This window comes from Pteronotus mesoamericanus, unplaced genomic scaffold, assembly GCF_021234165.1.
Source record: "Pteronotus mesoamericanus isolate MK-2021 breed Mesoamerican mustached bat unplaced genomic scaffold, CSHL_Meso_final contig_182, whole genome shotgun sequence".
NCBI classification, from domain to species: domain Eukaryota; kingdom Metazoa; phylum Chordata; class Mammalia; order Chiroptera; family Mormoopidae; genus Pteronotus; species Pteronotus mesoamericanus.
Window position 1 is genome coordinate 22,983,258 of NW_026555078.1, and position 22,750 is coordinate 23,006,007.

General features: G+C 41.6%; 2 protein-coding genes across 3 annotated transcripts in view; one reads left to right on the forward strand and one right to left on the reverse strand.

Moving 5' to 3' along the window:
• Positions 1-794: 794 nt before the first annotated feature.
• Positions 795-19,328, forward strand: VTI1B (vesicle transport through interaction with t-SNAREs 1B). Its single transcript, XM_054567390.1, has 6 exons — positions 795-1,190; positions 10,957-11,015; positions 12,783-12,974; positions 15,700-15,873; positions 17,345-17,406; positions 18,994-19,328. The coding sequence occupies exons 1-6, from the start codon at positions 1,076-1,078 to the stop codon at positions 19,088-19,090; spliced, it is 699 nt and encodes a 232-aa protein (XP_054423365.1). The 5' UTR covers positions 795-1,075; the 3' UTR covers positions 19,091-19,328.
• Positions 19,329-19,474: 146 nt separating this feature from the next.
• ARG2 (arginase 2) overlaps positions 19,475-22,750 on the reverse strand; it is a 36,416-nt gene continuing 33,140 nt past the window's right edge. The window contains exons 7-8 of one of the 2 annotated variants that reach the window (XM_054567388.1): positions 22,100-22,236; positions 19,475-19,763 (exon numbers count right to left, since the gene is read on the reverse strand). In XM_054567388.1, the coding sequence (XP_054423363.1) occupies positions 19,558-19,763; positions 22,100-22,236 (343 nt within the window). In that variant the 3' untranslated portion in view covers positions 19,475-19,557. Of the gene's footprint in view, positions 19,833-22,099; positions 22,237-22,750 lie in introns of both variants that reach the window. The other variant, XM_054567389.1, reaches the window with a different exon arrangement.

The window sequence follows — 22,750 nt, forward strand, 5'->3', positions numbered from 1 at the left end:
AAGCAAACATTCCAGAACCAGCTCCATAGGCAAACCATGAAATGAATGAAAACGGGAATTCCCTTCCAGTCATCCATGGAAATCCATGGAAGGCAGGAAAGGAGTTTGTTATTTTTAACAATGTTCAGTAGGAATGGGGCTTGAACCAGGATCCCCCTCGTTCACCACGTTATAAATTACCCAAGCGCAGAGAGGGCATCTTTTCATCACCAACGTGTGCCCAGACCCCTGCCCAGTGACTAGGTTTAACATTAACATATGCTGAGTGAACGAAAAACCCTAAGGCCATCCCAGCCCCTAAAAGCTGAGTACAGCTTGTGGGGTCGCATTGCCCGGGGAACACTTCTGACGGCAGGTGACCCTGATCATTTGACCTCCCCAGAAAAAGTGCCTTACCGCTCAAGGGCAGGCAGGAACCTGGCCTGACTACCTTTAAAGGTCTGAAAACTAACACTTGGTCAGGACACGAACTAAGGAAATCAAGGGGGCCAGAATGTGCGATGACAGATGACGTCCGGGGCACACGGATACCAAACGAATAACCCTCAGTGCCACCCCGGGCTGCAGCGGTGCGGAACAGCGCACCTCGACTCGTGACCTCCGGGAAACAGCGCCTTCCCTGCCGAAATACAGCCCCCGGCATGCACTGCGGCGTCCGCCCTACGCCAGGAGGCGGGGCCCTGGAGAAAGGCGGCCGCGCTGCCCGTACCGCGGGTCCCCATAGTCTCTTCCGCTATGGCGCTCTCCCCAAACCCGCGCTGAGTGTACCCGGAGGTCCTGGACCTCTGCTAGCTGGGGCGCGCCGGCGCCTTCACAAGACTCTTCCGGGCAGCGCAGAGCTCGCGACTTTCCGGGAGGCTTTCTTACCCGGCGCTCCCTCCGTGACGGAATGAAGGGGATGGGCGTTCCGACTCGGGAGGACCCCGCCGCGGCCCCGGAAGCGCCTCGTCCAGGGTGGGCGGTGGCGCCGCTGGAGGAGGTTGCCGTGATGCCTGCGGAGCAGGGTGGCTGACCGCCACGGGCTTCAAGTCCCGGAATCTCGGCAGCCGCTGCTTAAGTGCTTGCTGCCTGCGCCATGGCCACCTCCGCCGCCTCCTCCGAGCATTTCGAGAAACTGCACGAGATCTTCCGCGGCCTCCATGAAGACCTACGTGGGGTGCCGGAGCGGCTCCTGGGGACTGGAGGGACAGGTGAGGTGGAGGCTGGCCGAGCCTTGGGGAGTTGGCCCCGCGCGCTCTCGGAGGAAAAGCCCTTGCCCTCTTCCCAGGCCTGGGCCCTCTTTCCTCTTCAGACACGTTCCCTAGACCTGGCTGGGCCCGGCGCTCAGGATCTCCCTCCTGTCACTTAGGGTGCTCAGTGATGGACCTCGGAGTACTGTTTCCTCGGGATTCTTGATCTTGCTATAGCATTCAATAGCCTTTCCTTGGGATCCTTGATCCTACTATAGCCTTTTCTCGTCTCACTTTCACTGTGCCAAGAGGATAGGCGACTTTAAATGTGCGGTCCCGTATTTCAGTAGAACTGATTGCACTAGTAGCTCTCTGTATTTTGTTTTACGCATTTACATGATTATTTTCAAGAGAGGTCCATAGTTTTCACCAGACTAGCAGAGGATCCCTAGCACCAAAATGGCTAAGAACCCAAAGGAATCATAGCTTTTGGGGTTGGTAAATACGTTTTGCGAGGCTAGTCTTTAAAATCAGGATTGTGGCATTTAGGTGTTGTCCTGTTATGAACTTTCTGATGAGATTATTTCCGGCCCCATGGTTTAAAAATTCAGGTTGCTGCCCTGGCTGGTGTGGCTCAGTGGTTTGAATGCCGGTCTGTGAACTGAAAGGTCGCTGGTTTAATTCCCAGTCAGGGCACCTGCCTGGGTTGCCGGCCAGGTCCCCAGTTGGGGGCGTGTGAGAGGCAACTGATTGATGTATCTCTCATAACTTGATGTTTCACTCCTGCTCTTTCTCCCTCCCTTATCCTCTCTCTAAAAAATAAAAAATCAGGTTGCTGCAGTCTTTGTCTGGAGGAGCTTGAGTTGTCCTGTTAAATCCGTAGGAAGCACAGTTCTTCACTTCAGACCGAAGTAGCTCTTGATGAGGAGGCAGATAAGACTGCGTTTTATTGTTTTTACTTAAGGGTCAGAGCTTGAGTGTTAGCTCTGTGAGTTACCCAACGTCGCATGAATCAAATGATTGGTGAGAATAAAATTCATACCTTTGTGTTACTAGTATTAATTGGGAGAGGTTACTGTGTACCAGGCACTGCCTTAGATGCTTTTAATATTGTAAATTACAGTGAAAAGACCTACAAATCCTCGATGATATATAAATATTAAGAGGCTGTGTTAAGGGCAGTGATATAGGCATACTCCATTTTATTGCAGTTCCCCTTTTGCGCTTCACAGATGTTGCGTATTTAACAAATTTAAGACCCTCTAAAGATTACTACTCACTTTACTGCAATACTTGCTTTATTGTGGTCCTTTGGAACCCCACCCACAACATTTCCAATGTATTCTCGTAGAGGAAAACAAAGCAGGGCAAAGGAATAGAGAGAGGGGGGCACTCTGATTTTAACTGGAGTAGGTGCTGTGAAAGGCCTCTTCGAAGAGATGGCGTTTGAGCAGAGACTTGAATGAAGTAAGGGAGTAAACCATGCAAAAATCTGGGAGAAGTGCGTGTCAGGAGGACCGAATAGCCCTGCAGAGGTCCCTAAGCTGAAATGAGGTTGGTTGGTTCTAGAAAGAGCAAGGAGGCCCGTTGTGTTGTCAGTGGAAGGGGTGAAGGAGATAGTGGTAGTGGGTAAGGCTGGAAAGAAGTAGGCAGGACCAGATCCTGTGGGGTCTTGTAGACCACAGTGAAAGTTTGCAGCTATTGCTGTTTGAGATGGGGTCTAGTTTAAGGGTATTGAGCAAGAGAGTGATGGGATCTTAATTACCAGGCTGAAAAATACTGGGTTTTCTTTTTTTTCAGCCAGGTGTTGGATTTAATTGTGCAATACCCAGTTTTTTAAAGGCTAACTAATGCATTCTGTTTGAAAAATAGAAAACTGAGTTAGTTATATTCACCTTTATCATCTACTTAATCTTTTTATCATTTCTGCAAAGAGGACAATCAAAACACTGTGAATTTCTTCCCAGTCACAAAGTACTCTAACATAACTTGTTGGTAACAGACCTAGTTGTTTAATGGTTAAATATAATATACACGTATCCTCAGGTTATAACAAGAATTTCAACAATTTTCAATCTCCTTATCCATTACTTTGTTCATACTACTCAATGAATATTTTCTGAATAAATTGAATCTAATTAAGGAAACACACTAGGCCTCATCTCTGATTCCTTATTTCTACTTCAGGGACCACTTCATATGCTTTCCAGAGCTTTAATTTCCATCATGAACTATCAGGTACTGAATAATGCATATAACACGGCCCTTGCATATAGCTTATGTGCTGTAATTGAATTCAGTCATTTTTCAATAACATTTATTGAGAATTATCATGTATCAGTCACTGTCCTGGGAGCTGAAGAGTTCCAAGAGTTCGTGCCTTAAATGCGAATAGAGAAGCTGTACAGTTGAATGTTTAACAGCAGGGATTCTAGAGCCAGGCTGCCTATTTTCGAGTGCTACATTCACCTCTTAGCAGCTGTGTGACCTTGGACAATGTACTTTAACCTAACTAGTTTACCCTGCAAAATGGGGAGAATTTATACCATTTACGTCACAAGGGTTTTAAAAGCATTAAGTAAGTTAATATATGTAAAGCCCTTAGAATACTCCTTGACAGTAGTAAGAGTGATTAGCCATTGATACCGTTATATGGGAAAGTGGGTATTTTATTTAAATAAAACATGAGAATACTAGCTCTTTATACAACTACTCTTACCTTGTTCTACTTTCCTGTTTTTTTCTAGAGCACTTATCTTCTAACATACTAGATGCCTTATAGATTTATGATGTTTATAGTATATTACTGGTTTTTTGCTAGCACAGTGGTTTTCACATGTCGTCCTTGAATCAGCATCATAAGCATCATCTGGGAACTTGTTAGAAATGCAGATTCTTGGGCCCCAGCCAGTCATTAATCATTAGCTATTTTAACAAACCGTCTCTTTTAACAGCCCTCCAGGGGGTTTCTGGTGCATGTCAAGTTTGAAAGTCTCTGAGTTAGAACAAAAGCTCTATATTTTCTTTACATCCTTGCCAAGGCTTGTTATTTCTTGGTCTCTCTTAAAATAAGCCATTCTAACAGGTGTGAGGTGATATCTCATTGTGGTTTTGATTTGCATTTCCCTGGTGATTAATGATGTTGAGCACCTTTTCATGTACCTGTTGGCCATCTGTATGTCTTTGGAAAAATGTCTGTTCACATCCTATGTCCATATTTTAATGAGATTGATTGGGGTTTTTTGCTGTTGAATTGTATGAGTTTTTTATCTTTTTTGGATATTAACCTTACCAAGTTTATGATTTGCATATATTTTCTTCCATTTGGTCGTTGCCGTTTCATTTTGTTGATGGTTTCCTTTGTTCTGCAGAAGCTTTTTAGTTTGATGTAATCTCACTTGTTAATTTTTGTTTTTGTTGTCTTTACTTTTGGTATCTAATCCAAAAATCTTTGTCAAGACTGATGCTAAGACCTATTTTCTTCTAGTTTTGTGGTCTTATGTTCAAGTCTTTCTTTAATCTCTTTTAATTTTTGTGTGTTGTGTAAGATAGCGGTCCAGTTTTATTCTTGGTATGTGGCTGTCAAGATTTCCCAACACTGTTTATTGAAGAGACTGTCCTTGCCTGTGAGATAATAGAACAATATGTATATTGGTCTCTGCCCTTAGTTACTTGAACAGAGCTCCTAAAACCCTTGTAATTTCCTAAATGGTAAAAACACTAGGAGCATCTTGTTTTAATATTTGATCTTTGACTCGGTCCCTGACCCAGGGCTCCTAAAACCCCTGTAATTTCCTCAGTGATAAGAGCGTTAGGAGCTTCTTCAGTCCTAAGGAGGCAACTCTGGGTGGGGTCTTAGGTGGCCCCTGGGTGGGTACTGATCACCAGGAAGAACAACCCATGATTAGAAGCTTGATATTCAACGCTGCTCCCCACTTTTCTAGAGAAAGGAAAAGGACTGGAATGGATTTTAAAATTAGTCATGTCTACATGTGGAAGTTTCTGTAAAATCCCACTAGTACAGGATTCAGAGAGCTTACCGATGGGGGAACACATTCACACCGGGAGGGTGATGCACCCAACTCCAGGGGACAAAAATTCCTGTGCTTGAGATCCTCCCAGACCTTGCCCTTTGTATTTCTTCATCTGGCTGTTCATCAGTATCCTTCATCGTATCATTTAATAAACTGGTAAACCTAACTCGTAAGCATTACCTAAACTGGTACGCGGTTTCCTGAATTCTGTGAGCTGCTCTAGCAGATCAATCACACCTGAGGAGAGGGTCCTGGGAATCTCCAGTTTGTTGCCAAATTGGGCAGAAGCTGTGGGTAACCTGAAGATCTACTACTTGTAATTGGTATCTGAAGAGGGCGGGGAGAGGTAGTCTTATGGGATCCGAGCCCTTAACCTGTGAAATTTGATGCTGTTTCTGGATAGTGTCAGAATTGAGTTGAATTGTAGGATATTCAGATGGTGTTGCAGTTCTTGGTGGGGGAAACCCCCCACATATTTGGTGACTGGAAGTGAAGTGCCCTGTATGACCAGTGAAGGGGAGAGAGACAGGAAAGAAACACACAGGAGGAAGCACTGGGTTTTCCTAACATGAACGTTTCTCCATTGAATAGCCTTGGCTCCTCATAAATTAATTGACCACATGTGTGGGTTTCTTTCGGGGCTGTCTGTTCTATTGATCTTTGTGTCTGTTTTATGTCAGTACGGTACTGTTTTGATTACCATCACTTTGAAATATAGTTTGAAGTTAGGAAGTTTGATGCCTCCAGCTTTGTTCTTTCTCAAAATTGCTTTTACTAATCGGTCTTTTGTGGCTCCATACAGATTTTTGGATTTTTATTCTATTTCTCTGTACAGGACTTTCACTTCCTGGTTTAAACTTCTTCCTAGCTATTTTAATTCTTTTTGATCCAATTATAAGTATCATTGTTTTCTTAATTTCTCTTTCTGATACTTCATGATTTTTTATAGAAATGTTTTATAGAAATAAAACAGATTTTTGTACACGGATGCTCCTCAACTTCAGTGGGTTATGTTCCAATAAACCCATTGTGAGTTGAAAATATAAGTCAAAAATGCATTTAATACATCTAACCTACCAAACATCATAGCCCAGCCTAATCCACCCTAAATGTGCTCAGAACACTTATATTAGCCTACAGCTGGGCAAAATCATCTCGCTGCCACTGCCCAGAGTCACAAGAGTGGATGGTACTGCATATCACTAGCCCAAGAAAGGATCAAAATTCAAAACTTGAAGTGCAGTTTCTGAGTACATATCACTCTTACACCATGAAAAAATTGAATTGGTAAGTTGAACCATCATAAATTGGGGACTGTCTGTAGAATTTGTATCCAGCAACCTTTCTGAATTATTTATTAGTTCTACCAGTTTTTTGGAGGAGTCTTTAGTTTTCTATGTATGATATATGATATCGTGTCATCTGCAAATATATATACACAAGACCTCATTATTTTTGGAACCAGAAAAAATAATCACTATGGAGGACCCTATGCAGTGGGTTGGTAAATACCAATTATTCATTGATTGCAGAATTTTAATTTTTGCAACACTCTTCATAGTGTTTAGTGAACTTTACTTTTGCTCTTAGTTCTTCCTACGTAAAGATTTACTTTAAAAAACAATGATGGTTATTATTAATTGAACTTTTAATACTCCTGGCCTTTGCCAAGTGCTTTTTCTGGTAATATCTCTTGTAAACCTTTCAGGCTACCCTACGAGGTCAGTGCTTTTATGTTTCCTATTTGCAGATGAGAAAACAGGCATAGAGGGATCTGATGCTTTTAATTCTATTCTACATGGTGTGAGAGTAGGTAAATCACAGTGGTCTACCAGTAGAGGATGCAGGTCTTAGAAATGCCACAGTGAGGCGCCAAAAGCAAATTCGTCACATATTTTAAAAATCCTGGTGAAACCCAAGTTATTTCCACAGCTCTAATGGACCAAAGGTAGTCACTTTGGAGCTGTTGATTCACACCTCCTGTGAAGAAGAGAGGATGTCACCTTGTTGAACGCTAAGGCAGGCTTCCTCTAGCTGTCTTTCAGAGCGGACTGCTTGTGTCGTGTTCTTTGTCTAGGATATGGTGCTGCCATCCACCCAGTTTACCAAACAGAAGCAGTCTCGAGTGAATAACTCAGCCTGTGACAGGCTCGGGAAGGCATGCGGGGTGGGGGGCAGTGTTGGTTGGAGTGGCTCACTCCTGTTTTGGGGGTCTGTGCTATCCAGTACGGAGACCTGTTTTGTAGTTGATTTTAGGGTTAATTCTCTCAAAAATTCAAGAGTTCTGAACAGATTTTACCCGTTGCTAAAGGCTATATATACGCTGGGAGCACAGAAAGGCCCCTCAGTGCTATGATGTACAGAAGCGCTGGATTGGGAGTCAGGAGACTTGCATACTCCTCCTGTGACCTTGGGGAAGGTAGTTTCTCAGGCTCCAGTTTCCACAACTGTGAAATGAGGGTAGACCAGATAGGTGACCTCTGAGGTCCATCTCAGCTCCACATGCATTATTGATTCCACAATTGTGTGACTACAGTATACAGAAGCAGCTACTGATACTTCTCAGTTGGGTAGGGTTCAAGCTCTTTTGAATCTCTAAATATCTGCTTCCCTGACTTCATCATCAGAAGGGATGGTTACAAAATCTTAAAAAAAAAAAAAATCTTAGTACATAAAGGATCTCATGTGGTGAAATGGGTATATTTCTTTTAAAAGTATATAATCTGTACAGCACTCCTACAAGAGTGAATATCAGGAAATCAGGTAGAGAGTGGAGTATTCCACTCTCTGACACTAAAAAGACTGACACTAATCGAATCATGCAGAGAAGAGTCAAGATTCTGTAGGTTACCTCTTTTCTTCCTGCTTTTACTTTTATATAGCTCGTTTCTTCAAGTCATTCTAGAATTTGCCCCTTAAGAATGCAGATTTTCATGTCCTTTTAGCAAAGGAGGAGTATGGGAAGGGACTTGATGACTAATAGAGTTGTAAAAAAATCAGAGCTAGGAAGGGAATGCACACATACATAGACTGCTTCTTCATACTGTCCTGCTTGGATCGGGAGGGAGTGTGTTTGAGTTTGGAGATGGGCCTCTCCAGAGGGGTGGTGACACTCAGCACTTTGGTGACAAAATAATATGATACCTTTCCATGGAATTAGCCATTCTTGATTGCAGGTATTATTTCACTGCTAGTAGCTGGAAACACAGTCCACTCAGGGATAGTAAGAGGTGCTTCGGTGCTTATTTCATCAGGATAGGCAAGGTTCACGCCATTTGCCATGGCTGAATTTTCTTTTTCTTTTTCTTTTAAACAACAAACCCTGGTTTTTGTGAATGGTGTGGAGTGAGAAATAGTTTATTTGGAGTGCCTTGTGTGTATTAAGGGGTTGTCACATGACAGAGTGCATTGTCAGGTTTAAGGTTCTGGAAATTATGAGACCTATAAAAGAAAAAGTAACTTTCCTTGTTCTGGAGGAGCTTGGTCTCAAGTTGAGAATATATTAGAATGTACATATCCAAAATAATTTACAATCGCTTAAAAAGTAGCAGACAACTGACATGCTAGATGCTATTGTGATTAACATAAGTGTAAATCCATATAAAACACGATAGTGATGATATATCTTTTATTGGATTGGGTTTGAAAATCAAGGCTTCAGGTGAAAGTCAGGGTAAACAAAATTATCCAGGAAAATTTTAGGACAGTGTACTGGGTACCCACATCCCATCCCTCCATAAGCCCAACTCAGCGGTTTTCTTTGGCATTGGAAAAGATTGCTCTTTCTTCAATGGATGGACGTACTGGCTTGCATTTAGGAGTCACACTGGATGAAAAATACGTAGTTTTTAAAGACTGTGGCCCCATACATGCTATAACATGGGTGACCTCTGAAGACATTATGCCAAGTGAAATAATCCAGACACAAAAGGACAGATACTGTGTGATTCCTCTTCTATGAGGCGCCTGGAGTAGTCTAACTCATAGACACAGAGTGAAATGGTGGTTACCAGCGTCTGGGGTTGGAGAGAACGGGGTTAGTGTTTAATGACTATGGGGTTTCGTGTGGGATAATGACAAGGTCCTGGAGATGGATACTGGTGACGGTTGTACAACAGTGTGAACGCACTTAATGCCGTTTCACTGTACACTTAAAAAGGATCAGAATGGTAAAATATATATATATATATCCACAATTAAAAACAAGACTCCCCCCAAATTGTGAAGGTAATTCCGAAAGATGAGTTTAAAAAACATTGTAAGTAGTGGTCACCTTGTGGTAATAAGTAGATTATGTGTAGATTTCCTTGAGAAGATTCATTTGAATGTATACATTTAAAAAAATCAAGCTCCTCATAAATAGGGCTAATTTTTGCTTGTTAGATATGAAGGGAAGACCTATCTCACTTTATAGCCAAAGAAAGGTCCCAAAAAGGTGAAGGGAATTATCCAAGCTTACACATTAGGTGAAGCCCACAGCTGGGACCAGGACTTAGTCCCCTTTACTCACCAGCAGTTCTCCCCTGTACAAATGGTTACGAGGTGACAGCATGCCAGGGCTCCCTCCATCATTTTTGCCATGTCCAAGTACCATTTTTACTATTACTTGTTTTCTTTAAATCAACTTATTTCATGTAAAATATGGTTACTGAATGCATGAAAGGAAATTTTATATCACTACTTTAAAGATTATTTATTTATTTATTTATTTTTAGAGAGAGGGGAAAGAAGGGAGAAAGGGAGGGAGAGAAACATCGATCGGTCGTCTCTTGCTTACTGCCAACCGGGGACCTGGCCTGCAGTTGTGGCATGTGCCCTGACTGGGAACTGAACCAGTGAACTTCCGACCTTTAGGCCCACAGAGCAATGTCCGACCCACCGAGCCACACCAGTAAGGGCTATATCACTACTTTAAGTGGAAAATCTGTACAACCTGTCTAAATGATCAGAAAAAATACAGGGAAGGCAAAATAATGCTGTTTTAGTTAGATGTTAATTGACGCTAAAGCCTCATCAGTTTTTGTTTAAAAGGGAAGAGTCATAATTTTTAGGTATTAAAGACAGATTAGCACCAAAAGGTCATGACACAAAGGATTAAAAGAGAATCTCAAGGGCAGTGACTTTCTCACTGTATGAGTCAGTTCCATACACAACCAATGGTACCACAACCACATACCCACAACCAGTGGGTATGGCAGGGAAACACGTGCCATACCATGCAGCTTCCCCAGCGAGCAGAGAAGGTGGGTTTTAATAGGTTTTGCAGAAAAGCAGTGAATAAGGGCTACACAGAGAAGTGATTCATAGTGTGTGTGAAAGTGAGGACAGGAATTTCAGAAACCAGTATTGTTAAACATTCTATTGATGTGCCTGGTCTCTCTGTTAGGATTGTGGGGGGCGGGCGGGGGGGCGGTGTGTGGAAAATTGGCGATACTTAACTTAGACCTGAAGTGTTTCTTAGTAGGGACACTATTGGCCTTTGGGGCCAGATTATTGTTAGGCAGGACTGTCCCAAGCATAGATATTCTTGGGTACTAAATGCCAGACCCTCCCACTGTCCCCCAGTCATGTGACAACAAGTTCCCATACATTTCTAAGTGCCTTTTAGGGGTGATTAAGTACTACTTTTTTAGGGGTAAGTACTACTAACCCCAACAAGAGAGGAATGGGGAGTTAATTCTACACAGAGGGAATAGGTTCTATAAATATATTGAAGCAGGACTGAACATTTGAAACTTGTCTTATCTTTGCAGAAGAGAAGAAGAAATTGATCAGAGATTTTGATGAAAAGCAACAGGAAGCAAATGAAACGGTGAGAACAGGGAACAGATCCTTACTTCTGCCTGGTGTTCATCTTTTCCAAAAGTAATGCTATGATCTTATCACAGATTAACTCTTCCTTCTAATTGTTCCCGACTTTTATTATTTCTGACTAAATGAGGCCAGTTTGGGGGGATGGGTATTAGGGGTGGGGCATTAACAAACATAAATAGGTAAAGCTTGTAGCCTCTCCTGAAATGAGGCTTTGATAACACATTCTTGATGTGAGTTGTAAAGGGCATTCTCATACCTTTACCTGGGTGGTCTTTTAAAAATCTCATTTAAAAGCTGGCTATTAGGATCACTTATTCTTCTTTATTAAACTTACCGTCACAGAAAATGTAGCTCAGAGGTGGTTCTAAGCCACATTCCCTGTTGTTTTAAAAGACAGCGTAGTGGCTGGACCTGGTGTCTTGAGTAAGACATGCATGGACAGGATGAGCTCCCAATCAGAACCCAGAACTGAAAGCCATCAGAAGTTGGTCCAGCTTGCTGAGTGGTTTAACAACTGCTTCTCTCTCAATCTGGGGCAAAAAACAAAAAACAAAAACAAAAAAACAACACACACACACACACACACACACACACCCCCGCCCCCCCCCCCCCAAACACCAAAACACCTTTGCTTTTACCTATTAGAAGAGTCCTGTTGTCTCCAATATGCTCTAGCTTCGGCAAACCCTTCAGGAGACTGGGGCTAAAATCCAGCTCCCTAGTAGTACTCTGCAAAAATAGTTGCCCCTAGTTTTTACTACCCCAGCATAGATTAAGAAGAAAAATTCTTTTTAAACCAGAGAATGTCCTTCTTGCTTGTTGAAGAACAACTTCCCTCTACAGGTGAAGTTCTGAAAAGTTAAGCTTCTCTGCATCCTTTTCTCTGGTGTGCATCTCCTTTAAGAAGGATCAGACCACTGGACTGTGGAAAGCTATCTCCTTCGTGATGGAAGGCGCTAGAAGCTTAATACCTGTGTACAGCTGCCGATACCCCTGATACCTGTTACAGAGCCAGTCTTCTTTTTTGGTTAACATGTTAGTAGCATTTAAAAAATCTTGGAGCAAATACCAGTGTGTTTGGTGCTTACTTCCTTTCTCTGAACTTAGCAAAATTAACCAGTCCTACTCTGGCCATCCTAGGCAGATAAAAGTAATTTATGGCCTCTTGTGAATGTGCTTGAGTTTTGTATTTTATTTATCCCAGAAAAATGGAAATCTGACTGGGACTCTCTGACATGGAGACAAATGATTTTCAGGAAGAGGAGGAGGAATGGGAGAACCGTGATGCCAGACCTTTATCGTTTTAGTGCAGCTGACTGAAAGTGCTTCCTGGCAGCACTTGAACCGTAGCAGGCTAAGAACTTGGTAACGGAAAAGAGAATTTGAAGGTTTTAAATCTTGATTTCTCTTATTGTATAATCTTGAGTGATTTTCATCAAGTCTTACGTATGAAGTAGAAATAGTATTTCCTACCTTATTGATTTGCTGTGAGGATTAAATGAATGCATATAAAAATGTTTAATAAGCTATAAGGTACTAGTTTTTTTATCACATACTTTTTTGAATGCCTATTCTATGCTTGATAGGCAATGTGCAGACATCAGAGTAATGGAGTAAATGTGTTACATGTGGTCCCTGCCTCTGTGAAGCATATGGTAGAGTACTTATTCAGGGTTGTCTGTGGATTGATTAGTCCAAACTAGGCATATGTACAGATGAGACAGAAAAGAACCAGGCCGCCTACTCACTATTTTCATCTTCCTAGCTGGCAGAGATGGAAGAGGAACTACGTTATGCACCCCTATCTTTCCGTAACCCTATGATGTCTAAGCTTCGAACCTACCGGAAGGACCTTGCCAAACTGCACCGGGAAGTGAGAAGCACCCCGTTGACAACCACACCTGGGGGCAGAGGAGACATGAAATATGGCACGTACACTGTAGAGAATGAGCATGTGGTAAGCTTCAGCTGTTTTTCCCCCCTTTAGGGCCTGTGGTACAAGAATAACCATATTGCGGAGTACAGTTCACATTACAGTGTATACTACACTCTTGTTTTTCCCACCTTATCCTTTCCTTCATCCAGTTCCCTTTTCCCCTTGGATATTTATCCCTACTGTACTTTTTTTCCCCCCAAATTATAAGAGAAAGTTTACTTAGAAAGTAACAGAGGTAGTAGAACTGAGCCAGCTGGGCTGCGTAGGCTCAGGAAACAAATTACAGAGGCAAAAGAAGGGCCACTGGAGCTTAGGAGAGGGAAAGGCGAAGGCGATGTGTCTGCGGGAAGGAGAGGGAGAAGGCAAAGGCATGGGCGTGATCCCAGGAGGGAGGGAGGGCGCTGACCCCTACTATATTCAATGCAGATCTTTCCAAACCATGTGCTTATTTACATTTCTTGGTATCCTTTATGTATAAAACAGTACTTAGTATGTAGTGGTGGTATACAGGTGTTACCTAATCTTATTATATCTGAACTCTGTATTCTGACCCATTGATCCAGTTTCTTTCTCACATATGACAAAAAATTCAGTTAGGTTTTTAATTTATCAGAGTATTGGCACAAAATAAACTCAGGCTTTCTTTTACATTTATAACAAGATGGCCCGTAACCCAGATACAGTAGAGAAGGCAAGATGCTTCTTAAGGGGCTGATGCCATGATCTCTTGTAATAGAAAGTGAGCCTCAGGTTGCTTCTCTAAACTCCGGTATTTGATTTATAAAGTTAGACTGACTAGATCGAAAATCTATATTCTGAAACTATCCAGAGAAGCTAGAGAGTTAAAGAAATAAAACTTCAGAAGGTTTAAATTTAATATGTTGCATTTGGGATTATATCACACAGTACAAAGTAGAAGTGGCCTGGCAAGTAGTATATAGGAGAGCTATGGAAGTACAAACTGCTGCACATATGTAGAAAGGCTGATAGTACCATTTTAAGTAAACAAATCCCATTTCATGATACATCCCGATTATAGTTGAAGAGACATTCAAATGCTACTGGCCTGACATTGCTGATGTCAAAACTAGAGTATTTCAGAATGGTGTAAAATTTTCAAAGTTCACTTGTGAAGGGAGGGACTGGAGGAAGGCAGGCAGGTGGATCTTGTTAAAGTGAGATGAGAGGTGTAAAGTGACTTTGGTCATTTATTAACACCGCCTCCCCCCTCCACACACACAAAGACCCAAAACAACAAAAGGGGGAGTAAGTCCAAGGAATAATTTTGCTTTAAAATTATTCGTGTAAGCCCTGGCTGGTGTGGCTCAGCAGACAGAGCGCCAGCCTGTGGGCCAAAATGTTGCTGGGTTGATTCTGGTCAGGGCACACGCCTGGGTTGCGGGCCAGGTCCCTGGTTGGGGGCATGCAAGAGGCAACTGATTGCTATTTTCCTCCTCCTCTCTCCTTCCTCTCTCCTCTCTCTAAAATTTTTTTTTTTTTAAATCTTAAAAAAAAAAATCATTAGTTTCAAAAGTTAAACAATTTAAATATATATACCACTTTCAGTAGAATTGTTCTAAATCTGGGGTTGATTTATGTTATCTTACCATTTTTTCCTGTTCTTTTCTCAACCTGATCAGTTGAAAACCCCCCCCTTTTTTTTTTTTTTTGTTCAATTTTTTAAAAGGGCTTATTCCTGCTTCGTTTAAGCTAAGGTAACGAGGGTTTATTTCAACCTTACTCAGTAGTTTTCTTATCCACTGGTCTCTATACTGTATATGAAGACTTCTTGTTACTTCTGATCCGGTAACCTGTTTCTGGCTTGGTGGTGTTTTGTGCTTGGTAATAGGCCCTGTGAACTGGCGCGCGCACATGCGCGCTTCGCATAGCTAAGAACTTAGAGCTGCACCCATTTCTGTCAGTGGGAAATTCTGGCCTGACAAAGGCTACTTCTGTCCTCACGCCTCCGGTACTCAGGATTATATGTGGAGTAAAACTTTTGTGGGGATTTAGAAAACTAGGACACTTGGGAAATTAGGGCAGCTAGAGCACCTTATTTGGCCTCAAATACCTCCTTTCCTGAGAATAGATCACCAGTGTGGGAGCTTCTGGATTTTTGTTTTGTTTAGCCTGAAGAGCTTACCAATAGTGTGGCTGCCTAAGGTGTTTTCCAGAGTGTGGTGGTGTCACATCCAGATCTCTAATTGATTTCTCTCTGTACTGAAAATGAATAGCTTCTTCCTGGTTCCTTGGCCTCAGTACCAGTCAGGTAGGAATTTTCAGTGAATTAATCTGTTCTAGGGCTGTAGAGTTTATTAGCTGGTGTGGTTGCTGCCCATCAAAGTTACAGGCTATATGAATTTTCAGGCAGCTCCTGCACCTTAAACCTGGGCCACTGCCTCTCAGAAGCTGCTACTCCAACAAGCACAGGAACCAGTTCAAATTCATTACAAACACAGGAGGCTGTGTTCATTACAAACACAAAGGCTGATATTCTCAATCCTTTTTACCTTGTCTTAAAGTAGCAAGCAGTGGAGTGGGAGGTATTGTGAATCTTGTGTTGAATTCGAAGTTCCACTTTAGTCTGTCTGTATATAGGACCTTATAATAAGTTCATTAGCATCTTTGGTTGCCTTCAAATAATGAAAATTATTGCACACTATATTCCTTCTTACGTAAGAGTAGAGATAAGGATTGTGCTGACAGTATGGAAGAAGTCTAACATTCCCATTCATAATCCTGTCAGAATCGGCTACAGTCTCAACGGGCGTTGCTTCTGCAAGGCACTGAAAGCCTGAACCGGGCCACCCAGAGCATTGAGCGTTCTCATCGGATTGCCACAGAGACTGACCAGATCGGCTCAGAAATTATAGAAGAGCTGGGGGAGCAACGTGAGCAGTTGGAACGTACCAAGAATAGAGTAAGTCTGGGCAAATGGGGAAAGGTGCAAGATGGGTCAAGTAGTGGGCCTCGCTACAGCAGTTCTGAATTCAGGGCGTGTGGCCTTTGAGGTTCTTACGCTTTTCTTGGTTTTTAGTTTGCATAGCTGAGAGAGCTCCTTTGTAAGTAATTTTACCCCTAAGATTTAGAGATCACTGGAAGGGGGAAAAAGAAAGACTGAAGAAACTCGATTTCTGCATTTATTGAAGATTGTCAAATAAACATAAAATTGCAGTCACTCCATCCTTTTATTCCTGTATTACCAATCTGAGATTTTTCTTTCTCTCACATCTAGTGGAATATTTAGCTTTTCTGTCATTTAGAGACAAGGCTATTTTCACATGTCATAAAATAGCACCACTGACAATTTATAGAGGTTCAGTCTGACACTGTAACTCTTTACTGTTACCTAAGGTAAGCTGGTTCATTGTGGGAAGCAAATGGAAATAGGGCAGTGATGGCTCTATTGTGACCTCTAATCTACCATTTTAAGAGGCTCTGAAAAACAACTTACTCCTTCCTTTCCATACATCTGCATAGACATTTTGAAAATAGTACAACTTGCCAATGCAATGCTGTGTTCTTAATAGCATGGGCAAATCCAAACTGAAAAATAGATACTGTGGGCAAGACTTAGATGGGAAAATATAGTTCAGTATGGGAATTTGGGATGGTTTTCTCATTTTAATAGCTGTAATTCTCCATTCTTATATCAGAATGATGCCCTTCCTTCAGTAAAAATTCACAGTAAAGCACTGGATTTAAGGTAAACTATAGAGAAGGCAACTTACAGATTGTTTGGTTTCTGACTTTTGAACATACGAAGTGGATTAACTGAATTTAAAAGCCAAGGTATGACCTGAGAGATCAGTTTACCAAGGCCACTAGGGATTGGGGGCAGATGGCAGGTGACATCTGCTGAAATATCCTCCAGCTGTCTAGATTAGTAATAGGCAACCAAAAGGGAAAGGTTAAAAAGAAAGGGGTTGGGGGGGTGATTTAAAAGAGTTAATTCCTTTCACAATTCAAGGTAAGTCTCTCTTAAAGGGGTAAAGAAAAAAAAAATAACCATATCCCAAGAGGTAATCCACCAGCCTACAAAAACAAACTGTAACTCAAGAGGTTCTCCTGATGAAATTCAAATCTAAAGTTGCTTCATAGTTACTGGCAAGGTACCCTTGAAGCTTTTCTGTTTTGAGTAGCCAAGGTCGAGCTCTGCCCCACAAGTCCCACACAGCAGTGGGATGTAATAATTCCTACGTGTACTTGACAGGTACTAAAGTATCTTATCCTCTCCAGTTTCTTCTAATTATACTCAGAGACCGCCATTTAAATTGGTTTGCTTTCAACATACACCCCTTAATGCGTCCTGTCAGTCTAGGAATGTTCAGATTCTAGAGTATGTTACTTTTGAAAGAAGGGGAAAATAATTGCTATTTTTCTCTTCTCAGCTGGTAAACACAAGTGAAAACTTGAGCAAAAGTCGAAAGATTCTCCGGTCAATGTCCAGAAAGTAAGTTTTAAAAATAGTCACAAAATTAATTTCTCTTTAACACTAATGCCTTTCAGCCAAGAATGTCAAAGCTTTAATCTGTGACTTACAAAGCTCCTAATAAAGCTGAAGAAATAAAGAACATTGTCTTGTGTAAGACAGAATCTTTTGTTAAAAGTACACACTACACTGACCTGGAGCAGTGTAGAATTTGTCCACTGGAAGCACTTTTCATTCCAGCTTACGCTCCCTTAGAGAAGGCAGCATATGGGAGTAACAGAGCACATGGGAGTTTCACATTCGTAGAAACTTGATTAGAAAATTTCATTGCTCCTGCTTAGTACCCTTGCCTCTCCTTCTCTTCATGGGAGTCAGCCCATTACCTTTAAGTTCTCTCTTGTTAGCAAGAAGTTGACTAAAAAAAAACAAAACCAACAAAAATCCTTGATGTAAGTGCTGATGGCAACAAAATCAGGGGCAAAAGGGAAGTATCGCCACTGAGGATGAACGTGGGGTGATAGTGTGCATGAAACAAAACCACAGCTGAGTCACAGGACTAGCAGGAGAGAGAGATTTTCCGAAACAGTGGTGAATGGTAAATGCCTTGTGGAGTAGCGGGAAACCTTCAGTTTAGAGTGAACATGAGAACCACAGAGTGGATTCTTTTTATTAGCAAAAGACAGTACATTTTTTGTGAAGCGCCTATATTACCCTTGTAGAGAGATCCATTTGGGATCATGGAGGGGGAGAAAGTAGAGAGGCACTGTACCCAGCTTCTGGTGACTTAGGACCCATCCCTGAGCTGGATGTCAGCACTGGTGAGTCTGCCAGCAGTGCACCTCCCAGCGTGTGCTCACAGCTGTAGTATGGAACGGATGCAGCTCTGCATGGTTAGATAAGGATATTTAGTAGTTACTGTTATTTTGAAATATGATTCAGCCTGCTTTCAGAAATGGTATATTTTTTCATATTTTTCTAACTATACTCTCCTAGAAAAGCTAAGTAACTACTATTTGAAGACATTTTAAAATTAAAAAAAAAAAAAACAACCCAGAAAAAAACATTTTTATCCTTTGGTATATATTGCCCCAGCTTGCAACACTTCTGTGAGGTAGTGTTACAACTCCCTGTTACAGCTTCAGCAGCTTTTGAATTGTTACCAGCTAAAGAACCTTGTACAGGCTTACCTTTAATTATTGTGCTTTGCAGATGGTGCTTTTTTTTTTACAAATGGAAGGTTTGTGTCAAGCAATCTATCATTGCTTTTTTTCCAATAAGCTCAGATGATGGCTAGCATTTTTAGCAATGAAATATTTTTAAATTGAGGTAATGAACATTATTTTTTTAGACATAATGTTATTGTGTACTTAATAGGCTACAGTCTACTATAAACATAACTCATATGCACTGGGAAACAGAAAAATTCATGTGACTGGCTTTGTTACTCTATTTGTTTTGTTACGGTGGTCTGGAACCAAACCTGTAGCATCTCTGAGGCCTTCCTGTATATACTTCCTGCAAAGTGGTCATGAGGCGAAACAAAAATTCAGTCTGCCTCACATTATCTAGCCTTGGCCCTAAGTCAAACCTTGTTGCTTTTGTTTGTAGAGTGACAACCAACAAGCTGCTACTTTCCATTGTCATCTTATTGGAGCTAGCCATCCTGGGAGGCCTGGTTTATTACAAATTCTTTCGCAAGCATTGAACTTCCTGCAAGAAGGGTTTGTGGACCAGAACTTTGGCCCTGTGAATGAATGGTGTTAGAGACGTGGAATAAGCATATTGCTGCTGTGAGCTAACGGTTCAAGGATGCACTGTATAGCCAGACTGTGGGAAGCGGGAGGGAAGACGGAAAACCAGTTACACATGAAGGAACAGCAACAAGAACATTGTGATATAACAAGGTAATAAATGCTGTTTATGACTTCTTTAAATTTACATAATACTCCAACATATTAATACCCTGTGAACTGCAAAAAATCAAATACATTTGCAGTATAATTATTGGTCACCAAAATGGAGAAGGAAAGGAAGCTTTACAATTGTGAGAATATGCAAATGTTCTCATTAAGGCAGTGTTGACCCAGATGACCTCGTAGTGTCTGTCCCCTCGAACACCTCACAACTCTGGAATGCCCATTGTGACAAACATGTGTCAGCATACAGTGTTTGCTAAATTCTCACACGTTCTTCATTTTCTGACTCATGTGGTGAGCTGGGAGTAGGCAGTTGGTCATAGACATTGTGCCCTCCCTCCCTTGTCTGACCAAAACTTGAAGCAATCACGTCCACTGCCAGGCCGGCCGTGGCCTTGGCGTCTCCCTCTGAAGCGGCCAACCGAGGGTTCACTTCAACAAGATCCAGTGCTGACAGCAGCCCTGCGGGGACAGAGTATGACAGAACCTCAGAGAAGTCCTAGCTGCTACTTTCAGCGAGGGCCACACCGCCTGGACAGAACAAGCCAAGGTTTAGAACAAAAAACGGCATTTTCTGCTATAAAATTACCCACCGTCAGGAAGCCCCTTACACCTCATCCTCTTGGGCATGAATTTATTAAAACACTGCTATATTAGAGTAGGATTGAAAAACACATTCAAGATAATAAAATCAGTCATCCCTGTTCACTAACACAAGGCATAGCTGTCAGGCTTTCTGGAAAGAATAAAGAATGCGCTTTGGGGGGTGGTGGGGAAAGGAGTTGCCAACCTACTTGTTGGGAAAATATGTGCCATTTCCAGTATAAAGGAACCTTCCAGATGCCTGCCTGCGTGTAGTTGTGTGAAGAGAACTCCCACTTCTCACTAGCCAGACCTCTGTTCCCATTTTCGAACTCTGATGCTGTATCTGCATCTCTTAAAGCGCCACATGCCCTGAAGTATAATTATTACTGGATATCTTACTGGCACCCATGCAGGTCTGAGCCCTGCAAGCAGGTTCCACAGCTGACACTTTTTAGGTCTCCTGTCAGAATGACCCAGTATCTTATATTTGGTCAAGGGAACACCTGACCATACTTCAATTTGGACTCCAGTTGCCATCTCTGAGGGTTTGAGAGCTTGTGCCAGAGGGTTTGAGAAGGGACAATTAGATTGAAAGAACCTAACCAGATCTGCCTTCTCTCTCCCCAATCCCCCGCTCCCCACTTCTCTGGGGTAGTTAACTTTTTAGTTGGTTATCCTGAGTGAAGCTAATCTACCTCTTCAAGAGTTATCTGAACAAACTAGTATTTGAGAATACAGGTATGTATCTGAGAATATTTAGGGTGGCCATAAAGCCTGGACACGTGGGTGAAGTGAATATACCTAATAGTTTATTGATACCACATTATAATACATGACATACTCATTGCCATTACATCTGTTCAGTGTGCTGTCTCTCGTTAGCAGAGCATAGTTCAGTGCACTGCAAAACTGCGGAGAGCAGGCACGTTACTGTAGCATTTCCAACAATTCCTGCAGGTGCCATCTGTATCTCTGATAACTTGTGGCCTGCATTCCACTAACACTGGGCTTTCAGCATAGCTTAGAAGTAATCAAGAGGGTTTGAGCTATTAAAAATATATATCACTCATGTTTGTGGATTATTGCCACCCTATAAATTAGTTTAAACAAATTGTTTTATGTATCTAGTTGATAGTGTCATGACAGACATTCTTTTAGAATAGAGTAACATTACAGCAGGAGCAAGGAGGACAAGGTGTGGCCACTACTCCATCTAAGTGCCAGAGGTTCCTGACCCCTGTTTCCAGTGGTGTCACTGGAACCAAAATGGAGGACTGAACTCCCACTTTGGGTTAACTGGCCACTAACCCAAAGACAATGAACAGACATGTAAGATTATGAATCTGAGGATGAGACTACTTGGCCACTGTCAGACCTGATAGACAAGCATTCTTTTCCTTTTTGTACTGTCTAAGAGTCCAGTTAGTTCCAGAGTCAGGACACCATTTCTCAATTTCCCTCTATCCCAGGTCTTCGAGGCTTTCCTATAGCTCTGGACCTTTCAGTCTGGAGTCTTTGTGCTATTTAGACCCTAATTTCATGAGATGGTATTCAAGTATCATGTGGTAGTTTAAATTTTGCAATTAAAGTTCATTCACAGTAACTTTAAAACCAAAAGCTTTCTGACAGAAATGGAAACTGCAAGCAAGTTTGAGTGTTGGGACAGTAACCCCTTGATAGCCACTCTTGATGTTCAATCTAGTGTCCATCGTGCTGATTTTTTGTCAGGCATTCATTTAAACCTCCTATTAAATAAGCTCCAGTGTAAGACTTACCCTACATGAAAGGACCCAAGGCATTGTAGCATTAAAATATCTTCCAGAGAAGCTTTAATTCCACTGTCCCAACTCCCAGTAAACCAACCTCTTAATTTAAGGTTTAAATTACAGCTGGACTTGCCTTTTAATCTTAATCTGTCTCTAGACAGTTCTCATGCAAAGAACTATGTTAGTTTGGCAGGTTATTCTTGTATTTAGTAAGTGTTTGAGAAGACAGGTAACTTTTTATTCAATATCACCTTACTATATTTTGGTATGAGACCCAAACATACTTTTAAATGACTATCCCTTATTAGTTTGACTTTTAGCTATAACAAACTTAAGCCAAAAAAAAAAAAAAAAGTCTACAGTGACATGTAATAGAAAAGATTCCCCTGGCAAACAAGAGGCTTCAGCATATTTACTTATGTAGCGAGCAGGTTGATCACTACTTACCTGTATTGTGTATTTCCTCAGTAATATACATGCCTTCTCGATAGGTCAGACCCCCTACAACAGGGGTTCCTGTGGCTGGAGCCAGTGTAGGGTCAAATGCATCAATATCAAAACTTAGATGAATTGGCCTTTGTCTTCTTGAAATGAGAAAGAGAATAGTCATTTGGTTGTGCCTGAACATTCGTGCTTCCTACAGATGCAACTTTGATTTTGTTGCTGTTAGTCTTGGTAATTTGTTAATACAGCAGATTTCTAGGTTTCCTATTTTAGAAGTTAACTGAATATTTGCATATTAGCTTGTATATACCATTTCCTAATTTTGTCATTTGTTCTGTGTGCCTCAGTCTAATTCCAATTTATATTTCTGACTTACCCTGAGCATTAAAGCGTCTTACATTAATAACTAAGTAGAGGGAATTCTTCACTTCCGTATGACCTTGGGCTCTGATAGATTCTAATTTCATTTGCTAATTACAGTTGCTTTTATTCTCTCATAGTGTAACAGCAGATGAACTTCATTCTGATTTTGCCTGCAACCCTGCCACCTCCCAGTTCTGATTTCAGTTTAGCCTGGGTGAACTAACCAGCTGAACTAATGGCTGAAACTAACATACAACACCTATATGCTAAATAACTAAATTTTTTAACAGG

Bases quoted from the DNA above. Each gene is read 5' to 3' on its own strand.
- VTI1B (XM_054567390.1), top strand. From the start codon at position 1,076: ATGGCCACCTCCGCCGCCTCCTCCGAGCATTTCGAGAAACTGCACGAG. The intron at 1,191-10,956 runs GTGAGGTGGAGG...TTATCTTTGCAG, and splicing joins CCTGGGGACTGGAGGGACAG to AAGAGAAGAAGAAATTGATC. The intron at 15,874-17,344 runs GTAAGTCTGGGC...TTCTCTTCTCAG, and splicing joins TGGAACGTACCAAGAATAGA to CTGGTAAACACAAGTGAAAA.